The 22068-nt window shown below is 39.3% G+C and overlaps 2 protein-coding genes across 15 annotated transcripts in view; both read right to left on the minus strand.

The window, feature by feature from the left end:
- Positions 1-803: 803 nt before the first annotated feature.
- On the minus strand, positions 804-5549 carry ppifa (peptidylprolyl isomerase Fa). Of its 4 annotated transcripts, none has more exons than XM_007249524.4 (6): positions 4595-5399; positions 4353-4383; positions 4128-4216; positions 3128-3224; positions 2003-2078; positions 804-1543 (listed from the first exon to the last, which is right to left on the minus strand). In XM_007249524.4, exons 1-6 carry the CDS (start codon positions 4733-4735, stop codon positions 1411-1413), a joined length of 567 nt encoding a protein of 188 aa, XP_007249586.3. In that variant the 5' UTR covers positions 4736-5399; the 3' UTR covers positions 804-1410. The 4 variants fall into 4 exon arrangements, with proteins under 4 accessions (XP_007249586.3, XP_049337247.1, XP_022540614.2 ...); XM_049481291.1 differs by having other exon boundaries at positions 1451-1543; positions 2017-2078; positions 4595-5412; XM_049481290.1 differs by lacking the exons at positions 4353-4383; positions 4595-5399 and adding an exon at positions 5444-5549.
- A 1897-nt stretch (positions 5550-7446) lies between these two features.
- zmiz1a (zinc finger, MIZ-type containing 1a) overlaps positions 7447-22068 on the minus strand; it is a 204583-nt gene continuing 189961 nt past the window's right edge. For 6 of the 11 annotated variants that reach the window (XM_049481286.1, XM_007249521.4, XM_022684757.2 and 3 more), the window contains 17 exons: positions 21286-21400; positions 20934-21151; positions 20310-20505; positions 19881-20192; positions 19510-19692; positions 19334-19402; positions 19020-19188; positions 18535-18676; positions 17213-17423; positions 16765-16870; positions 16056-16216; positions 15010-15077; positions 14849-14917; positions 14423-14673; positions 14004-14170; positions 12625-12885; positions 7447-10992 (listed from right to left, as the gene is read on the minus strand). In XM_049481286.1, coding sequence (XP_049337243.1) covers positions 10885-10992; positions 12625-12885; positions 14004-14170; positions 14423-14673; positions 14849-14917; positions 15010-15077; positions 16056-16216; positions 16765-16870; positions 17213-17423; positions 18535-18676; positions 19020-19188; positions 19334-19402; positions 19510-19692; positions 19881-20192; positions 20310-20505; positions 20934-21151; positions 21286-21400 — 2806 coding nt within the window. In that variant the 3' untranslated portion in view covers positions 7447-10884. The remainder of the gene's footprint in view (positions 10993-12624; positions 12886-14003; positions 14171-14422; positions 14674-14848; positions 14918-15009; positions 15078-16055; positions 16217-16764; positions 16871-17212; positions 17424-18534; positions 18677-19019; positions 19189-19333; positions 19403-19509; positions 19693-19880; positions 20193-20309; positions 20506-20933; positions 21152-21285; positions 21401-22068) is intronic. The other 5 variants (XM_007249520.4, XM_007249522.4, XM_022684762.2 and 2 more) reach the window with 3 other exon arrangements.

Genomic DNA, 22068 nt, shown 5'->3' on the forward strand with positions numbered 1-22068 from the left:
CATTAATCCCAAGAACACATCATGCTCTGGGCTGTTTTGCTGTAATGGAGCTGGTAGGTTGCACAAAAACAGTTTCAACAGGACATGAACTCCAAACACACATCAGAATTGGTTATGGAACAAATAAAGCAGACCAGCATTAAGCTTCCAGAATGGCCTTCCCAAGGTCATGACTTTAACTCTATCAAAGATAAGAGAAAAAGAGTGTCAAAAAGAGTGATGTATGTACAGCTCTGGAAATAATTAAGAGACCATGTCAGTTTCTGAATCAGTTTCTCTGCTTTTGCTATTTATAGGTATATGTTTTAGTAAAATTAATATTGTTTTTACTCTAAAACCACAGACAATATTTCTCCCAAATAAAAATATTGTCATTTAGAGCATTTATTTGCAGAAAATGAGAAATGGCTGAAATACCAAAAAAGATGCAGAGCTGTTAGACCTCAAATAATACAAAGAAAACAAGTTCATAATTTTAAAGTGTTTTTAAAGAGCATCTTGGCATGTTCTCCTCCACCAGTCTTACACACTGCTTTTGGATAACTTTGTCACTCCTGGTTTCCAGAGCTGCATATATTTGACCCTGTTGACAAAAAATAAAATATAAATAAATAAATAATCAATATTTAATGCATGCTGTACACACATTCTGACCAGTTCTAAAACATCATTGACATTCATGTCCATCTACAGAGAGAAAATGGTTGTTGGTTTCATCTGGAAAAGACAGATTTTACCCATTACAAATAATAAACACGGAAACAATTATCCTAAAAACACAATTAATCACACATCACAACAAGTTTCATATACATTTGAGTTTATTCCGAAAACTTCCAGGAATTTCTTTATCTTCTTATGTATAAAGGCTTGTGATTTATCATGACATTGCTTACATAGTAAGCATAAAACATAAAGGAGCAGTTTCCTTGACATGGATTAAGCCTAGTCTTGGACTAGACAGCATTCTGAATGGAGATTTTTTTTTTTCCAATTCACAAACCAAAATTGTCTATAACTAGTCTTAATCCTTGTCTTGGAAACAGCTCCACATAGTTCCAAAAGGTCCTAAATTTATTTATTTTTTAAAAATAAAAAGACATCCTAAATCAAACCAAATCTTTGTTCAATCATTATACAATCACATGTGCATGCTATATTCATTAAACTGATATAATTTACCTTTAATGATTTAAATAAAAAAAAAAACACACTTTTATAAAGTTTTAATAAGCCCTGCTCCTGCACACCCACATAATGTAGCTTCACACATATTTAACCCCAGCGGATCTTATTGCCTTCATAATAACGGAGTGATTATCTGATAGATCTGGGTTGGAGGTGAAGCGTTCAGAAATCTTCAGATCTCCAGTAGAAGAGCTGATGACTACTGGTGAGAGTAAGGCAATGTTAAAGCTCTCCACAGTCTGTGATGACGATCTTCTTAACTGTTCCTCCATCATGCAAACCATAAGACTCCATTACAGATACGGTCTCCATGCCTTCTGTTACATGTCCGAACACAACGTGTTTACCATCAAGACTGAGAAAGGGAAATAAGAACAGAGACAGTTAAATAAGTAGATGAACAAACAAACAAACAAATTAATGAACCGAGCCAGAACAAGCATGGACATTAAGGATGCACCAAACACTGAGTAATTAAAAGTATTTGGGCTAAAAACTAAGAGCTAAAAAAAAAAGTTTATGAACAGAAGAGGACAGAACAATTATACTGAAAACAACAACAAATTTATTTAAAGTCACATTGTCCTTTTGTTAGCATGTCTGTTGGGATGTTAAAGTGTTTAGTGCTGAATAAATAATGTTTTTTCTTTTTTTGTTAATTTCAAGCCAAAAATACACGTAGGCTTATTTAATTTGTGCAAATCGTGAAATTAAATTTGTCCAATAATAATTAAAAAAAATCTTTTGAAAATTGTGCTGTTTTCTTTTTTTTCAGACTTTGGCATCCCTGCTTGCCATTATTTTTTATGCATACCATTCTGTTTTTACCGTGCAGATAAAAAACTGAGATCCATTAGTGTTCGGTCCAGAGTTTGCCATCGACAGCACACCTGTGAACACCAGGATGAGCAAACATTAGGAGTCAGTTTGCATTAGACAGCTGAGAAGAAAATCAGACCTCATGTCAGTTTGTTCAGTTCAATAAATGTGATACAATTTAGGGGCCGCATCATAATCAAAACCTCCACAACAACGAGCTGAACGTAAAGAAAAGCAGGGACCCGAAACATCAGAGCAGAGTCTGCAGCGCTGCATGAGGGCACACATCTGGATCGGGTAAGTTATGCTTCTCAACTATAATTACATCCAGGCCAGTATTACACAACCCGACACTATTTGGCCATATCAATCTATCAAGAGGGTTTGTTGGTTTAGGAACCCCCTGGCACCAAAAATGCACATGATACATTGATGTTGACTTGCTCAGAAAGTAGGTCATTTGTTTGTGGATTACAAAATCTCTGCTCCTCACTCCTCCTGCTGCTGCTCTGGTCCTCACCACCACCTAGTGGCCTTTCACAGAAGTTTCTGCAGCACCAGTATACACACACATCCCCAGTATAACAGAGTAACTAAACATATACAGCTCTGGAAAAAAAAAAATCAGAGACCACTCCAGTTTCTAAATCAGTTTCTCTGATTTTGCTATTTATAGGTGTTTGAGTAAAATGATCATTGCTGTTTTATTCTATTAACTACAGACAACATTTCTTCCAAATTCCAAATAAAAATATTGTCATTTAGAGCATTTATTTACAGAAAATGAGAAAAAAAGTTTATGCAAGTTTATATTCATAAAGTTTTAAGAGTTCAGAACTCAATATTTGGAGGCATACTTGGCATGTTCTCCTCCACCAGTCTTACACACTGCTTTTGCAAATAATCAAGCAGTTCAGCTTGGTTTGATGGCTTGTGATCATCCATCTTCCTCTTGATTATATTGCAGAGGTTTTCAATTTGGTAAAATCAAAGAAACTCATCATTTTTACGTGTCCTTTTATTTTTTCCCACAGCTGTATAATACAAAATAGGAAGCTTTACATTTTTACAAATCTCATTAAAGGAAATATGCCAATGTGTATGAAGCATGCTGCATCACCTGGTCCAGTGTGTTTCAATTTAAAATTCTCATCACTGAATTTCTTGCCATAAATGGATTTTCCACCAGTGCCATTATGGTTTGTGAAATCTCCAACCTGCAAACACAACCAATCATTCTATGATGCCAGTTCAATACAACTGATCCAAGTACAGAGCGTGCAAAACATATGTACTAAAATCACTTAAGTCATTCAGAAATCTTTCTATCAACAAAATGGAGTGAAAAAACCTTCAGAATATTCAGTAAAAAAAAAAAAAACATTTCTTTTTCGCTGTTTGGTACCTACACTACTTGAATCTACCTGGTACCTGTTTCACCTTCTAATATGACAGCTCTTGGTTTCAGATTCTTGGTTTGTGGCTTTTTGTATTGCATAGAGTGACAGTCATATACATATTAACAGCCATCATGTTATGGTACTAAAACATGATCTAGGTAGCATTTTCCCAGTAAAAAAAGCAAAAAGGCAGAGTAAATAGAAGTCAGGTAGTTGACAAACATTATATGTTAATACATAGTATTTTATTTTCATTCATTTTGTGATCAAAATTAGACAATGCACACAGTGACTAGATTGTAATAACTGTAAAGGCAAACCAGAAAAATGTTAATTAAATGTAAAGGACAATTGATAATGATAAAGTAAAAATGGCAAAATGAAGATGCAAGCACTTTTGTGCAACAACAATAAGGGAAGTATCCTATACTGTGGGTCCTTACATGCAGTCATATTATACTGCATGCAGAAATAAAACAAATACAGCATGCGTTACAGTACATAATACACAATATGGCATTAATATAGCTATGTATAGTATATATATATATATATATATATATATATATATATATATATATATATATATATATATTACACATATAATAAATTGATCAAACAAAAACATTAAACAAAACGAAACTGAGGTACTGATCTAATTAACACCTGTTAAACACTGTATATGAAATTGAATATATAAATCTGTAAAGTTACACCTACCTGACACATGAACTCAGGAATGATTCTATGGAAAACCGAGCCTTTATACCCAAAGCCGTGCTCTCCTGTACACAGAGCTCTGAAGTTCTCTGAAACACAATTCCAGCTTTCATTAAAGTCAAGATTTCATTACATTTTAAATTTCATTCATCACTTTTTGGTGAATTTTGATGAATGAATCTTGTTGTTGGGACTGAATCAGGATCCACACATCACTGGACTTACCTGCTGTTTTGGGAACAACATCTGCATGAAGCTGTATTAGAAACAGAGCAGCTGTGAGTTCAGATCAGGCAGTGTTTTATAGATTAACATTACTGTAAACACTAGCTAGCTATCCCTGCAGCTCTAAATAATGAACGACTGGCCACAGCGCAGTTTTAGCTTTAGTACAGCACTGCGCTGTTACAGTTTTAATAATCAGATACAGATATTAAGCTCTGACTGAGTTTCTCTACGGTTCTTACTTCAATAACGATTCTCCCGATAAACTCTCCGTCAGCTGAGACGTCCAGAAACACCACCGGGTTTTTAGGGGGTCCTGAGAGAAGTCTGCTCGCAGCGAGACCCACTGACGAGTATTTTAACCGTTTTTTTACCTGTAACATCGCGGCACTGACGGGTTTAAACTAAAGGCCGGAATAATGAAGCCTGTGGAAAAGCGGACAGGGTAAAGACAGATCTGAACAAGATGAATAGAGAGTGTGTTTACAGAGAGCGGCCATAGCCGCCATGTGACCCTGTTCTTCTCTCACTGTGCAGGAAAACAACAGCGCCGCACCGTGGCCGGTTTTATTACACACAGTTCCTTTATGGGCTGTGAGAACAGAGGGGTGAAATTACTAAGATTTATTATTTATGTATATTATATAAATTTAGAGTTGCATGTGCATCACCTGTAAAAATTTTAAAACGAATCATTTTAAATAATTAAACTTAAATTAGTGGTCAGACAATTGCCATCATTAGGAAATGGATAAAAAGGGAAATTTCCAGCCCCACCACAACACTGAGGGTTCAACTAATTCCTGCAGCAATGAATAAAAATATATTGTTAAAGTTAAATGGTGTCAACAGTTTATAACGTATATGCAGCACGTTTATGTATCAGTGTAATTATTATTAACTTTGGCTGTAAATGAATAAGCATTTTTTCCCCAAATATATTTTCAGATACAAACTTACAAATAGACCTTTATGAGAGATTCATTTTTTTGTACATATCTGACTTTCTGCAAGTTGGAGCTTCTCCAATGAACAAATCTCCAAGTTTCTCCACTGGTAAATCTGAGTTAGTGGCCTTCATGGTCACTTACCTGGTGAGCACGGTAATGCGGACAGGATCTGAGAGCAGCCCGATGACCAGTCTCTCATTAGATTTTACAGCTGATTATAATCAGTTCTGCCCGCTGCTCTCCGTACACTACACGACTTTAAAAAAGACTTTTAATTGACTAAAGTCTGACACCCTCTCACATCTAAAGACTTGTGACAGATTTTTACTCACAGGTTAACATTTAACAAAGCCTGGTGATCTTGCAGTGTCACTATTTTAAAGACCGCACTGGATTTTCCGTCATGTTTCTGGTGAACTTTTAACAGGAAAAGGCGATGTTTAACACTGGAGCAGAAACAGAAGCACCTTTTGGCCACGGCTGAGTTTGTGTGTAGAGTGATTTAATCAGAAAAAAAACACCGGGTGTAGTGAACGGAAACGTTCCCGCGCTGTAGCTCTTATGCTGGTTGTTGACATTGTTCACGTTACTATTTGCGTGAGCCAGGTCAGACTCAATCGGGTTAAGGTCTGGATGCTGTGGTGAACAATCCATGTGTGAAAATGATCTCATGCTCCCTGAATCACTCTTTCACAATTCCAGCCCCATGAATTCTGGGATTGTCATCTTAGAATATGCCCGTGCATATACATTAATCCACTGATGGAATAATCTGGTCTATATTCAGTATATTCAGGTAGTCAGCTAATCTCATTTTTTCAGCATATAGCCTACTGTTGCTGAACCCTGACCTGATCAACTGCAGCATCAACCGCACATCATTTACTTAGTTTAACCCAGACAGTGACCAGGCAGTGTATAAATTATGTTAATGTTTGCATTTCATATTTAAGCAGGGCTATTTTTTTTGTATTACAGAGCACACATTTTAGTTATTAATGTAAAAAACATGTTGTAGAGTGTAGTTAATCTTTGTATCCTGAAATCTCCTGAAAATAACTATAAAAATAGCTATAAAAAATGACTAGAGTTGGAAGAGTTACAGTATTTAGCATCTGACTGATGTTCATTACAGGAAGCCAGTTATTCATGCATTCATTGCCTCAGCTGAACTACAGTAAGTGCTGCATATGTATGGAGCTAAATTAGTGCCAAAACTACGCAAATAAATAAAACGTATTCTGTAAATATGATACTACTTGCAAACAAACACAACGCGTAAAGTGTCCCACAGCGCCACCTGCTGTTCTGGGGCGATGCATTTGTACGAGGGTTGGGTGTATTTGTGAGAAAATCTCAACACGAGTTTGCGACTCTGCTAAAACTGTGCCAAAAGTCACGTGATTTACAAATGGGCTGTGCGTGTTCGTGAGTCATGACACGGTAATGTTTGAAAATAATGTTTTACTTGTTTTATTTATTACTTTTTGCATTTGTAAAACGTGTTATATTTGTTTGTAAAGAGCAATGTATTAGAAAACAGCTGTGTATTTATTTGAAGTTTACAAATATATTTACAACCATCAGGTTTTGTGTTTGTAAAACACACCGTGTGTGTTAGAGTCGAGTTTTGTATTTGTAAAACGCGTTGTGTTTGTTTGCAAGTAGTATCATATTTACAGAATACGTTTTATTTATTTGCGTAGTTTTGGCACTAATTTAGCTCCATACATATGGGCCCTTCAATATTAATTATACCACAGTAAGTTCCGAACCTGCAATGTGATTGGCTGCTGAAAGGTGTTCTATGAGTGCCATTATCAGACAGTAATGCACTGTAACCTGAGCTCCATGTATTACTCTGCCACATTCAGGTAACCAAGCAAAAAAAGCTGGTCTTCAAATGGCAGGGTGGTAAAAAGCTGGTAATTTAGGTGAAAAGATACTTTATACAGTAAACTAACTGATTACTCAGCTCTTAATCATTTTGCTTTGTAGACCAGCTAACGCACTCAAACAAGAACATACTCTATGTTGGTGAAGCTGCTCAGTCATGTTAATAAGCCTAATGAGATGGAGTTACTTCTGTTGCTTTAATTAGCAGGAGAGTGTTGTGCACAGAAATCATGAGAAACACAAGTTGGTGACCATGTTTCATCTGAATACATATTTATTAGATAAATATTAGGATGTCACAGCATCTAACTACATACAGTTTTGCAAGACTAAAAATCACAATTAGTTGTTTTTTCTTCTGAACAGTTTAAAATATGAAATGATTGTACACAGAATGTACAAACCAAAAGACAACTGCCACTTCAGGCGCCAATCACCTCAGATTGTACCTTTTTTTTGTGTCGTGTTTTTTTTTTTGTTGTTTCTCTCTGATCATGATATCAAAATTGTACAAACTATGAATTTGGTTACAATCTTTTGGAACCACTCCAGGCCCCACGTCCCTATCCTCCAAATTATTCCCCAGGATTTTCTTCATGGTTTTTTTGTAGCACCTTATAGAGTACACAGGTAATGGAGCAATACACATAAGCTAAATATTACACAAAACAAATGTGTCTCGTTCCCCCTCCCGCAGTTCCCCTGTCGAGCGGGCTGGAAATATTTTACATAAGTGGGGAAAAAAAGAAAATGGCGAGAGGTTCCACAGACGCTAACAAACACAGATTCATTTTACCCAATTCGAGTCTGTTAGGAGGATGCAAGCTTTACAAATTCTAAATACACAATGCACATTCCCCTGGGGAAAATGAATACATTTCTGTTAACGTGTCTCTATTTGTCATTTACATATGTACATGCATCCCTTATGTCCCCTGCTCCAGCTCCTGCACTCTTCCACACCGTTTCCCATCCAGACCTGTGGCTGAGTAGGGGACGAACAAACGCCTCGACTCACTTCACCGCCACCGCGACAACCTCCTCCACCCCGCCTTACGCTCTTCTCTCTCCTCAGCGACCGCACGAACCACGAGTAAATGACGGGTCTACAACACGGACTACGCTCAGCTTGAAGTGTGACCCAAGTAGTGGAAGTGATTTTTGAGATTTCAGTTCGGTTCAGGTCTGCATGTGTCTAAAACGTGGAAACCAATCCGCGACAGTGCATCCGTATACATAAAATATATACGACAAATAAAACATATATGTGATTTAGAAGTGGAGAACTGCGGCGTTCTCCTGCTCCTTCGAAGGATTTCAAATATTTCACAAACAAACAAAAGGTCTGTACATAACTGCTCACTAAAAAAATGTAATACAAAATAATTTAAGATGCAAAATAAGTTTTAAAAGGGGTAAATATGCAAACAACAAAACTCCATGGTCTTGTTTCAGTTGTAAGCTCATACGAGAGACAGTATTGCTCCAGCAGAAACCTCTAATGGAAAATCATGAAAACGTATTTGTGAACATACAGTACAGTCTGATTATTAACAAAGGGTATAAATTACAATAAAAAGGGGCAAAGCATTTTTCTTTGCAGTAACAGAACAGTATAATTGTAATCACAGTAATCTGTAACGTCTGTTAGGTGTGAGATGTGTAATTTCCTGAACTTCTGACTGGGCTGAGGAGATGGCGTACAAAAAAAAAAAAAAAAAAACAGAACAAGAAAAAAATATATATATTTTAAACATTATTTGTTTGCACTGGCTGTGTGTTGAGGAGAAATGGGTCCAGGTTTGAAGAATGATTTTGATGGTTTACTCACAGTCAACAAATTGAATTTTATGATTTGGTATAGACATATAGCATCTACAAATGAGGGACTTACTCATTAGTAAAGAAGAGAAAAGGGTACTGTACCATACACCACCGTATCATAACTACAACTCTTATGTAAATGCCGTGCTGGAACTAAAGATGTCACATGCTTTAACCATCATAAAACCCCCAGATATTACCTCGCTAAGATGTTTGGGTCACCTCCTCCAAGCACAACGCCGGACTTTGGTGATACATGGCCATATCGTAGTAAACGCACATTACACTGTACATTTAGAGTTACAACACCAGGGGAGAAACATATACTGCGCAGAACAAACAGAATCCTTTACCTGATCGAAGTTCATGTACTTAAAACGCTGAATAAAAACAGGACAGAGGAACACGTCTGAAAGCACTGATTAAAAAAAAAAAAGAAAAAAGAAACGAAAAATTAATCAGTCTACACTCGTTTCTATCACTAAAACAAGGGGTGATTGGCACAAGTGCACATTAAACACACTGTATGCAGTCTCGTCATAAAGGGTTTAAAAGACATCACAGGCCTGGGAGGGACTAAAGCTCATGCATTAATGGGGGAAAGACCCCCAGAAAAGACAGCTAGCTGATAGAGGGTTCGGTTCTGATGTTGGAACACTTAGATGCTGTTATAAACTACTAAACTCTTTTAAAAAGTGATTGCATTTTACTTCTTACTTTACAACATGAATTTCCTTGCCTCTTTGAGTTTGATTCCACAGCACTCTGAGATGATGGAGATTTGGTGAAGGAGGTACAGTGCTGGTTACTGATGCGTATAGTAACACCATATAATCAGGCATACAGTGTTGGCGTGTTCATCAAAAAACATATATATATATAAAAAAAAAAGGACGAAAAAAAAAGTAAGGAATTGTCAGGATGCTCTCTGGAGCTTGTTTTGCGTTTTATACTTTTTGAATGAACACGCATGAGTGACAACGATGAGCAAAATGGTAGTGATGATGATGATGATGATGACACGTCACATAATAATGATATGCAGAGCTGAAGGATTTTCCCTAGGAGGGAACACACGTTCACATGTTCTATGTTCGAATATTTGAATATGAGCGTTGATGGACTTCCATTGCCCACCGTTATAAGTCTCTTTGATGGGGTACCAGATCACTCTGATGTGGATTCTCTCCATTCCGTGACTGTGATGCAAGCATTCTTCCCTTTGATGTTTCCTTTTGCAGTCTTCCTGTTGCAGTTTGATAAAATTCTTATTGTGCTTTTTTATTCCAAGGGACTCATCATCCTCATCACTGACAGATGAACAGTGCAGACATCCAGCTGAGAACACCAGACGGGGGGTTATTGAGAAGCCATGGTGGTAAGCTTGGAAGAACAAACCTCAGAGCTTGTGGACACACACACACACACACACACACACACGCCCGCGCCAGTCACAGGAAGATTTTTTTTGTGTTTTTTTTTTCTATTCAGGTCTTGCTTTTCACAAAAGGAAAAAAAATCTGAATTTAAAAAAATGCTACAACACTTTCCTAGTGAGCACACATACAGTTCTGTGTGACATATATATTTATATTCATATGAACTGATTATAGCTGCACAGTTTTTGTCTTTTTTTTTCATATTAGTATTGAAAGATATCACTTTAGTGCCAACCAACATGGCTGCCTTACATGTGTGGAAAAGGACGTCCATAAAAGAGTGAGATATTTACACGAGTAAGAGGCAGAGGGAGGAAGAGTGTTTTGCGCTTGTTGTTAAGTTCTGGATTTGGTGTTCAGGGTGCTTCTCGACTCCTGACAGCCAATCACGTCAGTGCCTTGGGTAAAGGAAGATTTGAGAAGTCAGTTGTTTTCAAAGAGGGAGAGCAGATCGTCGTTGCTGTTGCTTGGGAGGTCAGGAGGGTCTAGGTACGACAGTAACTCATCTGGGTTTGCCAGCTCTGGAAGCAGCTGTGGAGGAAAGGACAAATGTTAGACAGCAGAAGGACAACCAGCGCTTCAAGTACTCATCCACCACGTCTCTCCAATGATTAATAACAGAATTATATTAGACATTCATATTAGACATTGACCAGGGCTGGGCAATACAGTCCAAACCCTTATAACAGTGCTATGTTTAAATTGTTATATTTCACTATACTATATTTCCAAATAGTCCCTTCCTAAAATAATCTTTTTTTTTTCTCCTTATGATGCTGCATGGCCTCCTGTGGTAAAATCGCCTACACACACGCACTTGATCAGATCATTTGATTAGGATTTAGAATAATGGTCTATGTCAACAGTGCAACTTAAGCTAATGTATTGCTCAAAATAAAATGTGACTTTTGCAATTTTAATAGCTTTCCAAGATGCCGGCTACCTTCACTGAATTCATTTCCATTAATTGATTCAGGGCTCATCCCTAATTGGTAAGGTATGAGTTTTTTATTATATTATAATATTCATTATTTTGTCCATAAAGCTAGTCTTGTTCTTTGTGAAATACAGTAGGTCTCTCCAAATTAAGCAAAGTTGAATGGTTAACTTTACCCAGCACTCAGTGCTGTATCTTCATAACTAAGGCTGCATCCCTGAAAACATTTTGTACTTTGAGTTTTAAAGCTGTAAAATTGAATGGAAAAATCAAAGGCAGGTCACGTTCTCTGCTGCAGTGCTGTTGGCCAATCATATATTTGAGATCATATATTTGTATGTATGAATATCCATGAGCAAGAGCCAAAAAGTCTTTCTTCAGAGACCAATAATTCAGTTAAAAAAAAAACAATGGAATGAGACCTTTAAAATCATAAAACGTTTTCTGCCTTTTAAATCAATGTTTTAAGATATTGAGTTAATATTAAGTGTTTCTACAGCTCGACTGTGTGATAAACAATCATTTTAAAACATTGCTAATTTTTAAAAAGCTATAACTGTAATATGTTGTTTGTGTTTCCTGAAAAACTTGAGTTAGAAAATTAGTTAGCTGATAATTTAAGAATGTGTCTGTTTGTGGGCACCCCTTTCTAATGAATGCTTTCAGCTACTTTACTTTAGTCAGCTACCACTGCTGACACGTGCAAATGTGTGCGCACACAGCTGGTCTAGTCCCTGTAGAGAAGAACTGCCAATAGAACAGAATGCTCTAAAGAGCAGATAAACATGAACACCATGGCCCCTCAGCACTGAGCTGTAGAGCAGAGAAATTGTGGTAAAATAGGCATCAAAAATACAAAAATAAATAAATAAATAAACAACACTTAAAACAGCTAACTTTAAAGTAAACGTGCACATCTGTGCACTGACATGACCTTTACTAAATGATCTTTCCATATAGTTTTTACAGGATGCTGATTATTATTATAGTTGTGCATCTCCATAAACATTTCCAATTTAAGGATTGGTATTTTTAAATGGTATTAACTGATTCTAATATAGTCTATAAAATCTGATTGTCTTTGCGTGCGTTTTTTTCTCTCCATTTTTTGGTAAAGGAAGACCCACCATGAACTTGCAAACAGGGTTAGTGGCTTGTGATTTCAAACAAAGCAGAGAAACAGAGATGAGTAGAAGGTAAATCTACTATGAGGTACGTTTACTTACATCCAGAGAGGGTTCAGGCATGTCTGCCGGTCCCTGGCCGCCCACCTGGCCCTCGGCAGCCGGGTTGAAGGTCATGTCAGCGTGCGGGTGGCTGTTGGGGCCGGGCTGCTGCTGTGGGGGTGGGGCTTGTCGTGGGGGCTGGGAGGATGGGGGGCCGCTGTGATGTAATGGCTGCGCTGATTGGCTGTTGGGGTGGGGGGATACGTGCATGCCTGGCTGCATGGAAGCATGGGACTGCTCAGCGCTCACAGGATGAGGCATCTACAGAGGGAGGAGGAGAGAGAGGCAGTGAGGCACTGCATGCGCAGCAGGAAGTGCAGGCCAGCGCCCAGGTGACAGCCAGAAACACGTCACCTTTATACTGTTCGGAGCAAGACAAGCGCCATGCAGATGACATCAGAGCATTTCACCACATTCAGACAGATGCTGCCATCCTAAAAAAGACTTTACCCACATGCAACTTTTTTACTCTATATATGAGACTTTCAAATGGAACTGAAATAGCACATTACTAATAAAAAATAAATAAATAAATTACCACTATTTAGTCTGGAAATTGTTTTTGCCAAAAAACAAACAAAAAAGCCACCATAATTATATTTACTAATGTAGCCTTCTGTTCGTACTCTGGGCTCTTCATCTGGAGTTGTGAAGGTTCATTAAAAAAACTGATTAATATGAAAACCAGTCCAAAAGCAGGACGACTGGGAATCATGGGGGCAGAGCAATAAATAGTACAAACTGTACTGTAAATATTTATCGTCTGTTATGTATCACATAATAATTGTGTGTGGTCCCCCAAATCCATAATATTAAACAAAATACATAAAAATGCTTTTAGATGTTAATGTGATTATATTTAAATGTAGGTAAATTTTATTTTATTAAGACTAATGAATTCATTTTTTTTTCTTTTTAGTTTTTAAATAATTTTCAATATGACAAGCTTGAAAAGTAGTAGTGCAAATTTACCTGTTTTTTATTTTTATAAAAGTGAATCAAGCTTGAGCATATGTGTGTGTATATACATGTGGATTATAAAGAAGGCAATGGTCACTAAACCCTCATTCTAAAGATTTTTAAGCTAATCAACGGATGAGATATTTTAAATAAGATCTTTGGAGGCCATAATTAGTCTGAACCAGTGAGATGAATTAAGGTTAGTGTCAATATTTTCTAGGTTGCTGTCCAGGAGCAGTGTTGGTGACAAACCAAAGGTATAATAAAACAAAGGTTTCAGTGCACTGATCACATTTGATGAAAACAATGTTCCAGAGTGTTGTTTATAAACACTGCTGAAATGAAAGCAGTGAGATTCTAGATGAGCAGCTGAGGTTAGAAATGGTGTGAGGACTGCATCTGGTCTTGGGCTCTCTTACCGAGTCGGGCATGCCATGGCCTAGAGGTTTGTCCGGGCCCATGAGGTTGTTGGGTACGTCCGGAGGGTGGGAGAGCTGCGGGCCGTGCATGAAATCGCTCATGGGAGCTCCTCCGCCAGAGTTACCGTGTGGAAAGTCAAAGTTTCCATGGCCCTGGTAACTATTGCCTGATAAAGCACAGAAAACAGAAGAGCAGTCAGAGGCTTTTCCTCAGCCAAAGAGAGAGAGAGAGAGAATGAGACAAAAAGAGGCACTTGGGTCAGCCTTTTAAAAATCTGCAGGCATAAGTCTATCTGACTGTTATGACTGTGAAAAAATGAAAGGAGTCAGGCAGACCCACAGAGGATCTTGTAAAACGTTTAAGGCTATTTATCCTGAGGTAGATAGAGTGAAAGGCTGGAGCCGGCTGGGCTGCTGACCTCTACCTTGGCCCCCGTATTCCGTGCTGTTCCCTCCATGCTGAGGGGGGAGGGAGGTGTAGGGTGAGGGTCCTGGCCCCAGCTGCGCGATCATATCCATCACGTTAGGCATGATCATCTGGCTGGGGCTCATGGTCTTAAAGCGCTTGGCCAGAGGTCCGTCTGGATCCTCCTTTATGTGCACGTCTGACTTTATGGGCACCGGCCGCCAACTACACGTGGGGTCGATGGTAACCTCTTCAAACTCTGAGCTGAAGAAGAAGAAGAAAAGGAAAAGACTCAGGTCATGTGAGCAGCCTTCACATCTGAACAAAACAAACGGTCACACACAGGAAGGATTGTGGGTATGTGATTATGTGTGACTGTGTGGAAAAGTACTAAATGGGTCACAAACATAACAAGGTTGTTTACTTATCTCATACATACTTTTGGATGGCATTGAGAATTCCCCACATGTACTGGTCCACTTCCAGACCCTCCAATAATGCGGTTTTACTGAGGACAGAGAGAGCCGTATGAAGCTGTGTTCAAAAGGAAAAAACACATTTTTGGGCCAATATTCAGTCCAATTGAGGTTTGTTACATACTTGCATACAGGACACCTCCACGTTCCTCTCTCACAGTTCAGCTGCAGATAGGACTCCAGGTCAAAACACTACAGAGGAGAAGCAAGATCAGCATTAGTGAAGTAAGTATACAGCATAAGCAACTTATGAAACAAGGCTGAAACCACTCTGTTGTCTAATATTATAAGGGCTTTAAGTGCAAAACGTATCAGAATCTTTGTGGTAATATGTCTGCTGGTCCTTTTCATATATTTTGGGAATGCCCAAACATTTCTGCTTACTAGGTTGATGTAGTAAAGGAGATTAGATCACAACTCAATTCTGAACTTGATTTCAATTTTAGTGTCATTTACCTGGGAAATGTGCCAGCTGAATTGAGGAACCAGGATAGATAATTGTTTCAATTATTATTAGCAGGTAGCAAAAAGGCAATAACTAAGAAGTGGCTGAGTAAAGAATCTCCAACTCTTTCTGATTGGGTTGAAATTGTTCAGGAGATTTATGTCATGGAGAAAATGACTTTTTCATTAAGGCTAAAAGATTTGAAAAATACTGGAGAAACTGGAAATTTACTTTAATTTTATTTTAGACCCCCATGTGTTTTGTGTCTTCATATGATTTGCCCTTCTTTCTTTTTCCATTTCATATATACATATATATATGTATATATATATATATATATATATGTATATATATATATATACATATATATATATATGTATATATATATATATACATATATATATATATATATATAGCATTTAAATGTCTCTTTGAAGACCCAGTCAAACACCCAATCTGCCTTTTCTTTTTCTGTTTTTTCTTGTTTTTCGAAACATCATATATTTATTAAAGATTTTTCCCTCTAAAATAGAAATACTTCATACAAGTTAAAAATTTGAATCCTCTAATCACACCTTAAGCTGTTAAAAATACTCAAAAATACAGCTCTATGGTATGTATAGTTTTCAAGAGCATAACATTATCAATTATTACTCAAACAATTCTTCGTTTTTATTTTTGTTTAAACATTTTCTCAAGCCAGCACTCTTCATTTTTCTGCCTACCTGCACGTGTTTGCAGTCGTGTCCCCTGGCGGGGAGCTGGATCCTCCGGAACGTGATGGGACACTTGAGGGACACTTTGATGGCTGTCTGCTCCACCCCGTCCTCGCCGTTCAGCGTGGCGTTCCCAGAGGACGCTGCTACACTGCTGAAATTTCTCTTTACTGCACACAGAGAAGAGCAGGAGCATTCAGACGTAGCACGTAAAAGAAGGAGAGACACTAGAAAGCAAAGAATGCATGTAGTAACAGGGATGTAATGGAGTTTTCCCCAGTGAAACTGCATTTCTTTATTGGACTGTTTAACAACATTTTTCAGCATAAAGCAGTTTAACAGAGATGCAGACTCAGAGCAGTAATGAGGGAATGTTGAGTTCATGAAACCAGAATAAGGGATTTTATTTTTTTTCGCCTTATAGCGCCTGAGATATCTCTTATATACAATTAAAGATATTTCAGAAGGATAAAAGACTGATTAGACTGTTTATTTGTTTATGAAGTCCAAAATATTAATTCTTAACTTTAATAGTTTTTAATAGGAACAACATTGGAAAAGGTACAGGTAGCATTTTCCCAAGGGGGATTATATTTGCCATTCTGTCTTTAAACAAAAGACAAAAGAGATGGCCTTCAAATCAAGCTGTCTGTGTCTAGTGTGTATTGAGTTATGCAGTATATAACTGAAGGGCAATTTTACAGAACAAGTGTCTTACTTTTGGTGATGCAGTGTTCTGCAGGCAGGAGCCTCTTCTTCAGCAGCCCCTGTAGGACGGATCTCACTGACGGCCTGTGCACCAGCTGCAGCACGAACAAGTGAGACTGGAACAAGAGCAGACGTGTTACCACATGCCAGCAAGACCCCTCATACCATCAGATCTCTACGTTAGTGCTCTGGGATAATGATATCTCTGCAGCGCTGTTTCCGTTTTACCAGCGGAAGACCACGAAACTGATACCCAAGACAGACTCACACTCTCTCTTACTCACACACACTCTCTCACACTCACAGAAACATCTTACAAGAATGGCTGCTCAACCAAAATCAGTGTTATCTCATTTAGTATCATATGTTGTACAAGAGTGCTCCAACCCCCGACATTAACAGAGAGACGATGCATTATTTAAGAACATGGCTATTAGCCGCAGTGCAGCTGTACTCACACAGCAGCAGGCCGTGACTGTGATCTGGATGGTGTTTCTCCCCGGTTGACACACTTGCTTCAGGTGCAGGGGTTTGTGGGAGGTCTTGTTGTCCCCCCTCTCGATGGTGAGTGGGGTGGCGTTGACGCTGACCTGGACAGACGCTGGCCAGTTTGTGTTCATCTGCCGGTCCTCGTGGTGGTAGCACTTAAACTGGAGCTCCAGGTCAGACCTGACACACAAACAGTTAACTGGTTAATATACTGACAAACACACACACTCTTATTAAAGAGCGCGGAATACAGAGTGTTGTCTGTTAAGGGTTTGGGAACATGGAAGTCCCATGACTTTTGCCAGGTACCATGTAAGCTTTTCACATGGATGTGATTTTTGCCTTACTGTTCAATCTAACTCACAAGATAACACCTCACCCCCTGAGGTAACACTTCATGATTAATTCACATACGGCTATCCCATGACTTTTGACATGTCAGTGTAGTTCAGTGGAATTAGTAGTTGGAATCAATAATGACTTAATTTTTGTAATCATATAAGAAACATACTAAAATTTGTTAACAAATGAAGGCTGACATCATAACAAATCTATTAACATCTGGCATATAGCATTTTACTTGAGATAATAATGTCACAAACACAGCTCTTGAAAAAACAGAGTACTTTAGTTTCTAAATCAGTTTTTTTCTGATTTTGCTGTTTATAGGTATATGTTTAAGTAAAATGAACATTGTTGTTTTATTCTACAAACTATGGACAATATTTCTCTCAAATGGAAATTAAAAATATTGTCATTTAGAGCATTTATTTGCAGAAAATGAGAAATGGCTGAAATAACAAAAAAGATGCAGAGCTTTCAGAGCTTTTCATAATGCAAAGAAAACAAGTTCATATTCAGTTATATTCAAGTTTTAAAAATTGAAAAATCAGTTTCAATCAATCTTGGCATGTTCTCCTTCACCAGTCTTACACACTGCTTTTGGATAACTTTATGGATAACTTTATGCCACTCCTGGTGCAAAAATTCAAGCAGTTCAGCTTGGTTTGATGGCTTGTGATAATCCACCTTCCTCTTTATTATATTCCAGAGGTTTTCAATTTGGTAAAAAAAAAAAAAAAAAAACTAAATTTTTAGGAGGTCTCTTATTTTTTTTCCGAGCTGTAGTTGTATGCGACATTTCCTGACAATAAAACTGGTTAGTTTTTTAAGTGTTTTTGAATAATATTTGTTTATTCAAATTCAGGTGTTCCCAAACATTTGATAAGCACACAGTGTAGCAGATGCCCTGTAGAGCATGCTAAATGTAACCTTCTATTAGGAAACAAACCTCCACATGAGTGTCTGGTGGACGGAGGGCCGCAGGTGGAAGACGTGGTTGCTGACGGCCAGGTTGTGCTCCAGTCTAAAGGGCTCCAGGACCACCCCGTCCCGCACAGGAAAGGTTAGACGCAGCTCCTCGTTGGGGTTAGCTAAAAACAATGAACAGCATTAGCTTGCACTTACACATGCTTCATGACAACAGAGGAGTGTTAGCTTACGCTTTTTAACAGGCAGGCCCTGCAGGATACACACCCAACTTTGCCTTTGGGTTCACATTGTTTCAACCTTCCCACTGAAATGCATGCATTATAAATGTGCTCAGAATGGATGTGAAAAATGAATGAGGCTAGATAAATGAGCGCTGGGACTTTTGCTCACCCGGCTGAAGGTGTTGAGAGGATCAAAGGGGTTGTCTAAGGTTCCCTAATGACTGAGTGTTTAATAAAGACGCGAGTGGAAGGACTGATGAGATTGGAGGTGTTGTGCACTCACTCGGTGGTGGAGGCAGAGACGTCATGTTTGGTTTCATATCAGGAGGAAACGGAGGCTTGACGTCCTGGTTAGGCGAGAGGTATGGAGGGATGCTACTGCCAGGAGTCATGGGTGGGGTGGGGTTGCCAGGGACTGGCGAGTGAGGGTAGTTCACAACTTGCCGAGGTGGCTGTAAAGAGGAGAAACAAACAAAAAAAATCACAAATCTTTTATAATACATAATATACATTATGTTTAAATAAAGTGGTTACACTGACACATTATTACATATCAGATAAAATAATAAAAAGTAGAGACAAAATAGAGAGGCTTACCCCATTGCCTTGACTGTAGGCATAACCGCCTCCAGAAAAATTGTTACTCTGTCCATTGAATGGCTCTTGCTAAAGTAAAATAATAAAAATAATATCATCAGTTTTGCAATCTAAAGTATGAGGAAATAAATGTTCTATTATACTGCATTCTACATTAAGCATTTCTTAAAATTCACCTTGTAATATTGTCCCATGCCCACTCCTGAAGGGGGATACTGGCCAGAGCCCTGTTGGACTGGCATCCTCTGACCAGGGTAGTTAGGTGAGGGCAGTGCTCTGGAGGCGTTTGGGTTAGGGTACTGCCCTTGCTGGTTAGGAAACTGACCGTTAGGTCCAAACTGCTGGCCACCATAGTTCGGCTGAAAGAAAATGTATTTAATTATTATTTAACCAATGCACCAAAATAAAAAGACAGGTAAAGCTGATAGGAAGCTGCATTACATGTTAAACATAAAAGGCATGCCTTAATAATCACACAGTATGTGATTTAAGAAAATGTGCAACATATTGTTATCTATTAAAATTGACAAAATGATTAGAAATCTACCTCTGTTTTCTCATGTCTCACCTCTCCAGGGTAGGGCCTTTTGGTGCCCTGCATGGGCATAGACTGGGGCCTGGGGCCAGGATAACCCTGCTGGGGCATCCTCTGAGCATGCCCTACGAAAGGACCCATCCCTGCAGGGCGGGGCTGGTTCATACCCATTGGCGGCCCACTCAGGTTGGAACTGTTCATACCGGCGCCCATGCCAGCTGGGTTCATGCCTCCTCCCATGGCCGGGGGACCCCGGGGTCCGGGCTGGTTCATGAACTGGTTACTGTAGCCCTGCGTGGCTCCCATCTGAAATGAGGAGCACATCTGGAGAAAAGAGCAAGAGGAGATTAGTTGATAATTGAGCAAATGGATTAGACAGCTCTGTTTCAGCCTGGCTCTGTGCCAGCGTTTCGGCTGCACAAAAAAAAAAACATTACCCACCTGGCCGTACTGGTTCATGTCCTTGTTGGTCTCCTGCAGGGCGGCCACTGTGGCCGTGGCAGTAGCTGTCGCCGTGGCAGCGGCTGCGGCGACAGCAGCTGCGGCGGCCGCAGCAGCGGGCTGGGTAAAGTCCGACGGCGGCCGGGTGTGAGGAGGCATGCCTATTCCACCTGGAGCGTTCGGACCACCCGGGTAGCTGCAGGAGCAAAAACACCAGCTTACCTCACTCAACTTACTGGCATAGGAAACAAGGTCAATAACCACAACGAAAGATTATGATAAAAGTCTCCCTTTCAACATCTGAAGTCATTGTATTTGTATATTATAACTGCAGAAATCATCTTAATGATCATATTCTCTTTGCCTGCTTGGCATTGTGTGATGGTGAGATCATCTCTTTAGAGAAAACTCCTGGAAGACTAAGTTGACTATCCGTGAGATAAGTGTTGGCTTGGCATCATAATCAAATATCAAATATCACTAATGGAAGACTCATTGCCCAAGTTTATTGAATTTCTCAGGGAACTGAGCAAGGAAAGTCTCCTCTCTTTGGCCAGTATCTTCCCATCAGTGTGTCTGGGACCGCTCTGTTGATTTGGCAGCTCTGAGGCTTTGTGCACTCACCTCCCACTGAAGCCTCCGGCTCCGGGGTGCCCCGCTCGTCCGTACATGCCCTGCTGCATGTAGGCCTGGTTGGAGCCCCCTTTGGCTGAGAACTGTTGCTGTTGGCCGGGGAACTGAGGGGAGTTGATCCCGGGGTTGCTGGCTGACATGCCGGACCCTATTCCGTTGCCTCCAGGGTTCATTGGGTTGTTGGTGTTGGCCATGGGGTTACCCAATACCTGATTCAAAAACAACAGGATTAAAAAAAAAAAAAACCTTCAGCTGTTTATGTTACTAATAGTGCTATAGAGACATAAACAAAGGGAGAGTTCATTAGAAAATTAGTAAGCAGGTTATTGCTTCTCTGTCTCACCTGACTTTGCGATGTATTGGTAACCCCCCACACCGTTGTGACCACTGACAACGAGCCTGGGGCCTGGTTGGTGTTTTGCTGCCACGGAACGGAGTCGTATGGAAAAGGCCCATCACTGAAAACCAAAAGATAACAACGCTTCAGCCAAGTGATCTCTGATACTGTATCCCAGGATTAGGAAGTTCATATTCCAGCTTTGTACAGTGGGGTCTGGAGCACTAAAGGGCAGCTACAGGGAGGTTTGCTGACTTCTCCGCTCCGAAGAATTCTCCGCTGAATGGAGGACATTGTTTCACATGGAATCGAAGCTGTAAGATTCGCCAGGGAGACTTTCCCTGGCAACCAATCAGAGCTGAAGCTGGGGCCCCAAAGCACAGAATGTTCTATTAAACATAACTTCATTGAGCCAGTGCTTCTCCTCTGCTTGAAGACCCTGGAGGCCCTTCTCTGGCACTCTATCAACAAACAGCTCCACACACCCAAATCCTGCAGTGACTTATATAGAGCAAAGTTTAAATGAAATGAAGCATCGCTCTTTTTTTTTTCGCTTCTCTGTGCCTTGGAGTCCTGAGTTTGCTAGATGACTCTGATAGCCAGCAATGATTCAATGTTTACACAGCATGGCTGAAAAACCTTGACTGCTGGTGTCTTGGAAAAGACTGAGTACAGACAGCTGGTGGTAACAGTGGGGGCCAAGTGAATGAGCAGTCTTTAAGTACGGGTCAGGTGCAGCGCAATTAAAAGGACGGTTCGTTTTAGACAATAGTATAACACAGTACACAA

This window comes from Astyanax mexicanus, chromosome 7 (genome assembly GCF_023375975.1).
Source record: "Astyanax mexicanus isolate ESR-SI-001 chromosome 7, AstMex3_surface, whole genome shotgun sequence".
NCBI classification, from domain to species: domain Eukaryota; kingdom Metazoa; phylum Chordata; class Actinopteri; order Characiformes; family Acestrorhamphidae; genus Astyanax; species Astyanax mexicanus.

Bases quoted from the DNA above. Each gene is read 5' to 3' on its own strand.
- ppifa (XM_007249524.4), bottom strand. From the start codon at position 4,735: ATGTTACAGGTAAAAAAACGGTTAAAATACTCGTCAGTGGGTCTCGCT. The intron at 3,225-4,127 runs GTAGGTGTAACT...TTGTGTTTGCAG, and splicing joins TTCCTGAGTTCATGTGTCAG to GTTGGAGATTTCACAAACCA. The intron at 2,079-3,127 runs GTGATGCAGCAT...TGGTGTTCACAG, and splicing joins ATTGAAACACACTGGACCAG to GTGTGCTGTCGATGGCAAAC.